Source organism: Lethenteron reissneri, chromosome 17 (assembly GCF_015708825.2).
Source record: "Lethenteron reissneri isolate LAM-NWPU_2019-01 chromosome 17, ASM1570882v1, whole genome shotgun sequence".
NCBI classification, from domain to species: Eukaryota; Metazoa; Chordata; class Hyperoartia; order Petromyzontiformes; family Petromyzontidae; genus Lethenteron; species Lethenteron reissneri.
The window spans coordinates 15,564,321-15,575,825 of NC_083795.1; the positions used below are offsets into that span (position 1 = coordinate 15,564,321).

Genomic DNA, 11,505 nt, shown 5'->3' on the forward strand with positions numbered 1-11,505 from the left:
TTCAGTGGCTAATCTATGGCCCGAGGAGGGCAAAGCAACCCTCCCCTCTCCTTTTACCTGGGGCCGCCCACGGTGAAGCGAGATGTGACAATGGCACCGTCGCCGAATAGAATCCACGTGTGTGTCTGTCCCCCCCCCCCCCCGTGCGTGGATTGGCCACGGGACCTCCCTCAGTGCCCTGTCACGTGATTTGCCAGCATTTGCGGCACACGCTACAGGGGGGTTCGTGCCCCCCCATCTTACTGAGCTGTAAAATCAATACAAATCTTGGGCGATGGTGGCACTTAAATGAAGGCCGAGCAGAAATTTGACTTGAAATTTACATTCCTGTGTGATCTTGGGATATCCAAACCAGGTTTCCTTGAAACCATTTTACATTTCCCAACAAAATCCGGCAAGAGGTGTGATCAAACTGTTTTGAGAACAAAATGCAAAGGTGCATTTACCTGGGATCTCCGGGTATAAATATATAGTGATAACAAGACTGTGATTGAATCGTAAAATGCGCGTTGACAGTAATATCACGTTCTCAAAACTCTCCCGATTGCCCCTCGTGCCAGAGGCTCGAGGCATTCGAACAGAGATGGTAATTGCGTGCGCTGCCCATGCAGGTCAAGACAAACCTTCCGAGGCGTGGGAGCCCAACGCTGCCCAGGCCCCTGGAGACTCCCAACCCCAGCCCCAGCAACAGCTCCAGCCCCAGCTCCATCCCAAGCCTCACACCCTGCCAAAGCCACAGCCAGCTCACAGCAACACCCAGGCGCACTCCCTCACTCTGCCCTCGGCGGCCACGCCGCCTGCTGCCCAGCACGATGAGGCCACCGACGAGGAGGCGCTGTCGAAACGCTTGAGCAGCGTTTCGGTCGAGGGGGGTGGTGCCTCCAGCCCTGGCGAGGAGGCCTCCCCTGAGGCCTCCCCGGCCAAGTCGCCCTCCAAGAAGAAGAAGAAGTTCCGCACGCCCTCCTTTCTTGCCAAGATGAACAAGAAGAAGGAGAAGGCCGAGGCCTGAGGTGTGAGTGTGTCGGCCTGTGAGGGAGGCGATGTTCACGGGGCTCGTGCCCTACGGGGCTCGTGCCCCACGGCCAGGCGCCGCCTCCCAGGGTGGAAGCATCATCGCATCGCTCTGCGCTTCTTTTAAAACTGCAGTTCGCGACAACGCTCACGTTAACTCATGTTTTTGTACTGTACCTAGAGAAACTCATTGTTATGCTTACGTTTTACTTAATCCTGATAACTGGCAATTTTAAGCTGTGACAAAAACATTAGGTATTTATAGCGAAAGGCAGTGTTAGAGCCTTGAGTAGTGTGTAGTGACGTGTAGCTGTGCGTCTGTGTAGTGTGATTGCGCTTTCGTGGTTTTAACTCTGCTGCATAGCAGCGCTCGGTCTGGTGGGGCAGCTCCAGAGCCACAAGACCCCTCATCCGCATGGAATGGCAACGGTGAGAGGGATCCGGTGCTGTCCCCCTGTGCCAGCCTTCTCGGCTGGTGCGGTAACGAGTGAGTGGCCCGGGCATGGAGGCGCCCCGAGCAGGCCAAATTAAACAACTCAATTCTGCAGCCCCTGTCGTAGTAGCCTAAAAGAAGCCATCTCATGTCAAGTTATTTTTGATTTTTATTCTCTTTAATTTTAAATTTGTATTACTATCTAGGATAGATGAATTTTTAATAATATTAAAAAATGCTGCTTATTTAGCAACCCGTAACATTACTGCAAAATCCGTTGTACGACTTTTAACATCGAGACTGGCCATTCACAGCTAAACCTCAGCCGGGGTGTGGATTTAATGGCCAGGAGAGTGTTCACGTTGACCACTAGGATTTCTGTGCAGTGTAGAGCAGCGAGGAGGGCAGCAATGGCTGCTGTTGCAGCGGGGAGCGTAGGGTGGAGTTCGTTGCGTTCTGAGCCGAAAAAAAGCATTTGCCCTCTCATTGTTGGATTTGCCACTCAGTACAGCACAGCTGTGCTTGCACTTGTGTAGTAACAGAGTTGTTGATAGACAGGCTTGTGTCACCAGTCTGTACAGCCCTGTCATGTGCACAGGTTATACCAGCGCTGCTTAGCCTGCAGTGCAAAATACTGCTTCTCTGAAACATTATGCAGCAGTTCTAACCTCATCCCTAATATCAACCCTATCCTGTTTGTGTGTATGGGTACACCACAGTCATTAGCATACACAAGTTGTGATTGCCTGACACTATATTCTGAAGGGCGTTTTTTCACGAGGACATCGTGTGTGTACAGCTGCACTTGACCCTGTAGGCGTCTCACGACCCGGTGGCAGAGAAACCGTGGCACATGCTGGGCGCTGTGAAGTCGTGCTGCCGAGGAATTGCTCCTGAAGGGGCAATCTTCTCCGTCCATGGGAACAGCAATCCCATTGGACCGGATCCCACAGTTCCAGGGATTCTTAGGGTTACAGTCCCACAATGGTCATGTGACTCAAGGACCACTGCTATGCCTGGTAGAAGGCCCAAGTACCTGGATTCTTCCTGCCTTTGGCCACATGCAGCTCTCGGTATACTCAAATATGCATTTCGTTGAGACTGGAATGGTTTTTAAACCTGGTTTTAATTAAGAGTGGAATAAACAAGTGTGTTTTAGAATATCCAAGTTGTCAGCACAGGCTGTCTCTTCGCTCAGTCTAGGACTGACCAGTACATTCATCTCCATAGCACTAATGCCATTTTTTCATTACGTAGCTCATTGATAGTACATATAAAAAAGCAAGTATTAACTTGTAACAGCTTATACTTGTATGAAATAAACAAAATAAAATGTACTGCATGTATGGTAATCGCTACTGAGCTCGGTGCCAGTCGTGCTCACTTATGGAAGAGTATTTACTGAATCTGCTGCTCTGACGGGATGCCATCTCAGAGGCGCCACGGTATCGTTACATAAAAAAAGTTACTGCACTTATAATTCAACTGTAGCAAAGGCACGACACAACACTGCCGTGGGCTAGGACTACCAGCTGCAGCCCCTCCGTCCTGCTCCATTTACTACTTGGATTCTGTTTTTTTTAAAGGCTTCAGATCATGTTGTGGTACAGCTGTGTCACCACAGGAGTGTGTGCGTGTGTTGTGCAAGTCTGTGGCAGATGTGGGTGGTAGCGTCTTCAGTTGGATTTCTTGGCAGAAGAGTGCAGGCCACGCAGCAGCAGCACAGGGAGGAGAAAGAGGAACGCTCCAGTGGTGAAGCACACACGTGCGCCCGTGCCCCAGAAAGCTGCAAACACGTGCACAGCCACACACGAGAAGCTGGAACTGGAACACAGCATCACGGGCACCACGCACCGCCCCATGACACAGATCACTGTGTTGTCGCTGCTGCACGCCATCTCTGACTGTCGGTAGCCATGTGTGGAATGCGGAGCGCTTTGGACAGCTAGGTGTGATCGTGTGCAAGTCTCACCCGAGGCAGCAAGTACAGGGCCCAGGGCTCTGGCGAGGGAGCCCAGGCTGCGCAGAATGCCCATGAGCACCCCCTTCTGGCTGGGAGAGCCTGCACACGCACAGCAGCCAAACGCAAAACCACTCGTCCCTGTGTGTCACGTGGCAGAGCAGGCGTGGCATGTCCCGTCTGTGCGTGTGTTCGGCTCACCGTAGGAAGCAACAGCAGTGGTGAGGCAGGGCACAACAGTGGCCGAGGCTGGAAGACGGCACACACGGGGAGATGATACACACCACACAGTGAGACTTGGGAGACATGCATGAGAGTTCCAACCCGGGGTGAGAACAGTTGTTTGTAGGTGCACTTGGGTGTGGGGTCCTGGAAGTGGTGGTGCAATTCACCATGGCGATTTGGTGAATTCTAGATTTATTTTTTTACATAAAGGTGATGGGAGTAGCTGCAGGCCATGTGAACCCATTATACCACACACACATCTATAAACATGGATTCTTGCACGATTCCATGAATGCATCGTGAGCTTAAGCCAGGAGTTTGCAACCTGCGGCTCCGGAACTGAATGTGGCTCTTTACAGACTGCTTCAGAACATAATGTATGTGTGTACGTATGTACATATTCACATGCATTGCGGCTCTTCAAATATTGAGTTTTGTACTGAATTTGAAAAAAATTGCTGCTCTTATTTTGGTTGCTGACCCCTGGCTTAAGTGATATGGATTATCAGGTTCCTCGCTTCTGATAATGGTGCAATTGTAATGCTGAGTATATCATTGTCAGGGTGGGACACGGACTGGCGTACACAGCTGTGCGGTCTCACCAAATGCATAGAGCAGCAGCCCGACGTAGAGCACGGGCAGCGTGGGGGCCCAGCCAATCAAGATGAATGCCGGGATGAGCAGCAGCAGCGCCTGAAGCAGATGGGGAGGAGCGTTAAAAAAAAGCAGTTGGCGAGTGACGCGCCATGGGAACATGTGTGCGGTCGCATAAACACTCACCCTCTGCACTACGGCCATCTCTCTCCCTGGGGGAAGTCTTCGCACGTATCCTCCCTGGATGATCACCATGGCAACTCCAACCGCAAACAGCATCTTGCCCTGCTGCATGCTGGGAGAAAACAACATCCCACCGGCTGCTCTGGCCTCCTGCTGGGCAGTGATGGATGTGCGTGCGTTTGGTCAGTCCATTTTAAGTAGGCACTAGGCCGTTGAGACTACAATACAATCGCAACATTGGAGAATAAATGTGAAGTTGTCATTGTAAGGAAATGAAGCCGACTGCAGGAAATTAACACGAAGGTAATAAACGGTACACTGCGATAGAAACAGGCGTGTGGGTGAGTGCGGGAGGTCGTACGGCCGTGGGTGAGTGTCGGTACCGTGTGAAGTTGAAGCGTGTGTGCGTCAGGAAGCCGAGATTATACTCGAGCCCTGAGTACAGGAAGATATACAGGAAGTAGATGATCCCAAGCCTCCGCAGCGACACCACATCTGGAAAGAATCGGCACCACGTTAGTTCATTACGAGCAATTTAAATGATGAATGCTGGCAAAAATCCGCATGGAACGTTCGGCGAAATTTAGAACTGCCATATGATCTGCCATGTGATCTGTGAGTCCAATAAGAGGCAGAGAAAGGGCTTTGGAAGGGGGGGGCGGGCATTGTGCCAACGGAGGCCGCGTCTTACCTTTGTGGGGGGCTTCTCTGCCGGTCTCCTGCACGGCCGAGAAGCGGAAGAGAGCGACGGGGTTGAAGAGATGAGAGCTGCCCTTGATCCCCGACAGCACAGATGGGACCTAGGGGTCACGGGCAGGAGCGGGCTAAGAACGTCTCGGCATACGCACACGATGTTCTCAAGATATTGTTTATTCGATATATCTTCATATAACCCAGGTTGCCTTGGCAAAATTATTATTCCACTTGGTTGCCCAGAAAAGCCTTGGTCTTGACTTATTTTTTAGACGGTCATGTTTTTGCAGTAGGGGCAATGATTTCTTTGATTTCCAATTCATTCATTTTAGATTTATGATTGTTTATTGGGAGCATGCCACCTGCACAGTGGCCAATTTTGAAGAGAGGCAATGTGCTTTAACGGGTTAATTTTATCTGGTTAAATAAAGAAGACTGACGGCATGAGATGCTCGGTGAGGGAAGCGAGTTTGGATGGATGAGAGTGAGAGTAGCGAAAGCCTGTGACTGCCGACTGCTTCATAAGCCACTTTGTTGAGCTATCATTTGTGGCCAGGTTGCTTCTTTGCCTGGTAGGATGGGGATGGTTTAGTTTTATTTGTGTGTTTTTGGGCGATTTTTTTTGCCTTTTCCTGTACCCTGCACGACTATCGTATTTTTCTATTGTAACGTACTTACCCGCCCCTACTGGACGTGAAAAAAAAGCTTTATAGCTCATCGAATTCCTCCAGTATAAATACATATTCTGATTCATCACCCGACCACCAACCGATTCCTGCCCATATCACTCGCGGGAGCCGCCTTGCAGGGATCAAACAAGTACTCCCCCTACTGATTCTATCGCCATTATTGAACTCAAGCATATATTATTTTACGACCTGTTTTTTACATTTTCATTGTATTCCTTTTTTATGTAAATGTGTACCGTTTTGTTTGCTACATTTGCCTAAATGTAACGCTGCCTCACACCATCGCCATTCCTCACAGTCCTCTGATGCCATAATTGATGTAACTCCTTCAAGTGAACTTATATCCTTTTAGGCACATTCCATCACCAGTCTTGTCCATCAGCAATCATCTTTTCTAGAGGTGTTTCCTGCCTAAACCCAATCACTTCCTTAACAGTCAACAAGATATGTTTCAAATGCATCTTGTTCCACGTGTTCCTTTTGCTGTCGCTCATCATTTTTTATCAATATACCTTCAATATTTGCTTTTGACATACTATTCGGCTAATTTATTTTCTTTCTACGTGACTTTACCGAAAGAACTAAAGAGAATTCCTGCAGTCACGAAAGCTTCAAATCAAGTTTGAACCACCTCTACGGGGAGGATGTAAGTTGTTTTCTCTCTGTGTCTCTGTTTGTCAAATTTCACACTTAACTTCAAATTTAGCAATCTTTGGAGATCGTAATCAACCAGGCTATGCGTTAACTGTGTGTTAGCTGACTCTCTGTGTAGCATTGCATTACATTTCCCAAAAAAAATTTGTTTTCTCAAACTATTTCTCTAAAATGTACCAGGCTCTCATAGAGCCATTCGATCTTCTTTCCCTCGGTCGCTTCGGGGTGGATTAATTGACATGCTAATTTCTCTGCTCCAGCAGCTGCCCCAGCAGACCCACCTCTCTCTCTGCCTCCCCCCCCCTCTCTATTTAAGGCCTCGACACAGAGGCATTGGGTCTCTGTGTGTCTATGTTGTGTGTCTCTCTGTGTGTCTGTCTTGTCTCTCTCTGCTTGTGTGTCTCCCTCTCAAATTTAGTTATACCTGATAACAGTTGCTTGTGTTGCAATCGAAACGTCGTACTCTATTATTTAATTTATTTTCTTTATACGTGACTTTACCGAAAGAACCAAATAGTAATTCCTGCAGTCACTAAAACTTCAAATCAAGTTTTTATTCAGCTGCGTCTTGCAGTTATGTCCCTCCGGCAATATTCCTTCAGCAAATTTGTTCTGCATTAATTGTTTTTGCTATTATTTATCTTCAGGACGAAGTCTTGCAGCCAAGTCATGACAGCCATTTAATATATTTTATTTGAGGGTTTTCAATCTATTCTTTAATATCAATAAATTATCCTAACTCACGAACTACATTTTTGATAACTGTTTTGTTTTTTGCCTGTAATTATCAGTCTCCTCTCTGGCTTAACCTGACATGTGACTTACATCTCACCAGCCTGTGATCACTTCCTGTGTTTACATTTCTGAGGACAGAGACATATCTGACAAACTGGGGGTTGTCTGTGAGAAGCCAATTTCATGTCTAATTTCACCATTTAGGACTCTACATGTCCATTTTTTGGCTACTTATGTTTGAGAGGTCCTCATTTGCATATCAGTTACATAAGTGGTAAATAATTGAGTGTAAGAATGAATTTTAACCAATGCATCGATGCATGGTTACATGCCTAATGCCTTCACAGTTTGCTAATTTGTCTTTTTTAGGACTTGGGAGCTGGGTGCGACCATTCTGGGCATATGACTGCCTAGTCCTATCCATTCTTGAGACCATGCAATGCTTCCCTCCTGCAGCATTGCCACTGGTGGACACATTGTGACTGGGAAGGATCTCCTTTCTCCATCGTCCCTTCCTCTCTCCAAACCTCCCATCGTCCCTGCTCCCTACCACTTACCCTCCGAGCGGGCGGCAGGGTTTCGGGCAGGAGCAGCGCCAAGAAGACAATGTCACTGGCGGCGAAGGCGGCAGCGAGCAGCGCCGGCATAAAGAAAAGGGCACCGTGACTGCCTGTGCCTGCCAACGCAGCCCCCAGCGGCGGCCCGAACATGAAGCCAATAGAGAAGGCAGCGCCCACGAAAGCCTGTGCACACGTAAACACACGCACATGGGTACCAAGAGGGGCTCCTGCACTGTCCTCCAATGGCCTGCCCTGTCCGGCTGCACTTTGTTACCATTCCCTTGCTGCGCTTGTGCAGGGGCAGGTCAGCAATGATAGCCGTGCTCAAGCTGATGTTGGCCTTGCTGGCACCGCCCAGGGCACGCGACACCAGGAAGAGGCCGAAGCTGTGAGACACGGCCCAGATGCCGTAAGATGTCAGGATTCCCACCTGTACGTATACACACACAACAGCCGCCAATCGTCACTCAGTGACGGTGATGTTGACAGTGCTTGTGCCAGGTTAGATACACTGAGATAATGTGAAGTTTTGAAGTCGTAGATGCACACACCCACACGTGTACGCACGGGCATACTTGAACACTCCACTGCCTATGGTTACAGTAAAAAATTAACCAGACTATATCCAATCGCATGGCATCTCTGTGCATAGTAGCACAAGTTACATTTCATAATAATAGCCGTTTTAATCAGGAAATTCTCAATGAAACTCAACTCCTTTTTAGGAAGATGATGCTATTTTGGTTTGTTTGGCCAATCGACTCCTGCTGGGCAAGGTTTATCAGTAAATGGCAAAGGTCAAAGTGTTAACTCAACAAAGCAGACTCCCGGCTAAGTCATGCCAACCTATCTTCAAAATCTTTTGGCAAAGACTTCTAAATGTTTACTCATCGCGCTGAGCAACATTAATCGTGTTTGAGACAGCACCATGGAGAGCAGCATCATGGAACGCCGCCCATAGCGGTCGGAGGCTGCTCCAAACAGGGGGCTCGACACGAACTGCAGCAGTGAGAAGAGGGACCCAATTAGCCCTGGCGACACAAACGAGGACAGTCAGGTGGTGCTAGTGTGGTCATGCCAAATACAGAGGGCAAGTGTGGAATCGTAGAGATGGCTTCCGGCCGTGAACGTGGGTGTCTGCGCACTCACCGCCGAACAGCACGCTGTTGTGGCGTTCGTGCTCAGGAATCCCAACAGCATCGGCAAACCAGTCAACTCCTTCCTGCAGTATCTGGTGCAACCCTCCCTGGCGCGACACAACCCACAGGCAGAGTGAGGGCACGGGCTGGGCGAGGGTACAGTATTGCAAGTGCCAAAAGGTGCAGAAGGGGCAGGGCATGCGCACCTGTCGGTTGAAAGGGTTAAAGGTGTGGTGGGCGCGGTTACCTGCTCTACACTTCCGTAGTGGTCGAGCAGGGAGGGCAGCAGGGGCAGGATGAGCGTGAAGCCCAGAAGGTCGATAATGAGGGCCACAAATACTACGGTGATAACTCGGTCAGCCCAGCGATCCTCCACGTTCCCCTTCATCCTGACCAGCGGGTACACGCACAGACAGCAACGAGGACGGCTCTCTCACCCTCCTCGCCCGCCAATGTCAATAAATATCACTGGCGCATGGGACCAGTGTCCCCTTGTCAACCAGCTCAAGTCCCCTCGAATGTTACAATCACTGACGCTCGCTAATGCGAGTGCGGGCTCGCTTCCCCGAGCCGGCACCAAGGGCTCTCTCGGAGTCGAGGCGCGGCAGAGCAAACACATTGAGACTTGACGAGTCACGCCCGTGCCTGGACCAAGGGCGGCCTCTGTGCAAACACAGATTTCCTGGTTGCTTCACCCCGTTCTAAACTAAAAAAAAAAAAAATTTTCTTTGACCAGGTAAGGTCCACTGAGCTGTGTAGCTCTTTTTCAGAAGCGACCTGGCCACAAATCATAGCTCAACGAAGTGGCTTATCATGTGTAACTTTATAGCAGCCAGATACTCGAAACGCGTGTTGATTCTAAACGTGTGATATTGATTATAAGCGTAGAGGAAAAAAAACGGAGGACGCGGAGAAAAAAAATCCACACGACCACAGAGAGACATGCAAACTCCAAATATACAACAGGCGTCAGGGGCGGGATCGAACCCACAACCTCCTGTATACCAGGCGAAGTAGTTAACATCTTCTAGCCACCGTGGGCTTAATTAAACTTTGCTCTGCGGGAAATTTGTTGTTCTGTCGACTCCTGCCTCGCACAGCGGTCAAGAGTGGAGACTGAACGCTCGGCCACATGGACCCCACACCGGTGACGGCGCAGCAGAGTGGACATGGGGAGGCAGAGTGGACCTGGAGCAGCAGAGTGGACATGGGGAGGCAGAGTGGACATGGGGAGGCAGAGTGGACATGGGGCAGCAGAGTGGACATGGGGAGGCAGAGTGGACATGGGGCAGCAGAGTGGACATGGGGAGGCAGAGTGGACATGGGGCAGCAGAGTGGACATGGGGAGGCAGAGTGGACATGGGGCAGCAGAGTGGACATGGGGAGGCAGAGTGGACATGGGGAGGCAGAGTGGACATGGGGCAGCAGAGTGGACATGGGGAGGCAGAGTGGACATGGGGCAGCAGAGTGGACATGGGGAGGCAGAGTGGACATGGGGAGGCAGAGTGGACATGGGGAGGCAGAGTGGACATGGGGAGGCAGAGTGGACATGGGGCAGCAGAGTGGACATGGGGAGGCAGAGTGGACCTGGGGCAGCAGAGTGGACATGGGGAGGCAGAGTGGACCTGGGGCAGCAGAGTGGACCTGGGGAGGCAGAGTGGACCTGGGGAGGCAGAGTGGACATGGGGCAGCAGAGTGGACATGGGGCAGCAGAGTGGACATGGGGCAGCAGAGTGGACATGGGGCAGCAGAGTGGACCTGGGAAAGCTCAAGCCCCTCACCTCAACACAATCCATAATCCCATTCAAATTCCTCACCTCAACCCTCGCCTCAATACAAGCCCTTACCCCAAACCACCCTCGCCTTAACTCGCTCACCTCAACCAAACCCCCACTCAGCCCGATCACCTCACCTCAAGCCTCGTGGCGACTACAAGTCTCGGTCCGGGCAGTTGTCGGCGGCGGCGGGGAGGCCGGGATGGGAGTCTCTTATCCTCGCCTCTGTCGCGGGTCGGCGCGCGCTACCCCGACCCCGGCTCCTATCGCGACGCCGGGGTCGGCAGGGTCCGGGGGAGCGGGTGGTGGGGGTGGGGGTGGTGGGGGTGGTACTGCCTTGATGTGTGGCGATCGCGGCGGAGACGGATGTAGCGACAGTGGTGAGGAGCGACTGTGAAGTCCCAGCGACAAATAATCGACGCGGAAGTTCCCTGCTTGGGTGAAACTCTGGAACCGCGAGCGCGAACAAGCGACCCCCCCCCCCCCGGTGCCTTGGAGGGTCCCCAGGTTCCCCAGCCCCGCACAATCACCGAGGCAATTACAACTCGCAGCCAATCAGTGGCTCACAACAAAGCCGCCAATTACCTGGGCTTCTTGGCGTGACGCGACTGTGCGACTTGCCGACGGCTTCTCTCGAGCGCCGCCTCGCACTTACCCAGAGCCCCGTGCCGACCCCCCCCCCTCTCCACCCCTCCCCTCGCACCCCCTCCCCCCTCCCCGCACCCCCACGTGCCGATCGCCGCACCCCCTCCCCTCCCCTCCCCCTCCCCCCACATGTGGCACGACCCCGCTGCTGGCTGCGATATTCGGCCGGCGTTGTTGGGTATTGACGTCATCCCCCCCCTGACGCGTTT

The 11,505-nt window shown here is 51.4% G+C and overlaps 2 protein-coding genes across 7 annotated transcripts in view; one reads left to right on the plus strand and one right to left on the minus strand.

The window, feature by feature from the left end:
• ADD1 (adducin 1) overlaps positions 1-2,781 on the plus strand; it is a 23,148-nt gene extending 20,367 nt beyond the window's left edge. For 3 of the 4 annotated variants that reach the window (XM_061553247.1, XM_061553249.1, XM_061553248.1), the window contains exon 15: positions 612-2,781. In XM_061553247.1, coding sequence (XP_061409231.1) covers positions 612-1,009 — 398 coding nt within the window. In that variant the 3' untranslated portion in view covers positions 1,010-2,781. The remainder of the gene's footprint in view (positions 1-611) is intronic. The other variant, XM_061553250.1, reaches the window with a different exon arrangement.
• Positions 2,552-11,329, minus strand: MFSD10 (major facilitator superfamily domain containing 10). 3 transcript variants are annotated; one of them, XM_061553252.1, is made up of 14 exons: positions 11,237-11,329; positions 10,789-10,914; positions 9,124-9,265; positions 8,887-8,983; positions 8,665-8,768; positions 8,012-8,167; positions 7,735-7,920; positions 5,098-5,206; positions 4,790-4,901; positions 4,410-4,518; positions 4,232-4,322; positions 3,606-3,653; positions 3,417-3,506; positions 2,552-3,230 (listed from the first exon to the last, which is right to left on the minus strand). In XM_061553252.1, the coding sequence occupies exons 3-14, from the start codon at positions 9,262-9,264 to the stop codon at positions 3,121-3,123; spliced, it is 1,353 nt and encodes a 450-aa protein (XP_061409236.1). In that variant the 5' UTR covers position 9,265; positions 10,789-10,914; positions 11,237-11,329; the 3' UTR covers positions 2,552-3,120. The 3 variants fall into 3 exon arrangements, with proteins under 3 accessions (XP_061409236.1, XP_061409237.1, XP_061409235.1); XM_061553253.1 differs by lacking the exon at positions 10,789-10,914 and having other exon boundaries at positions 11,237-11,325; XM_061553251.1 differs by lacking the exon at positions 11,237-11,329 and having other exon boundaries at positions 10,789-11,150.
• Between the last annotated feature and the right edge of the window lie 176 nt (positions 11,330-11,505).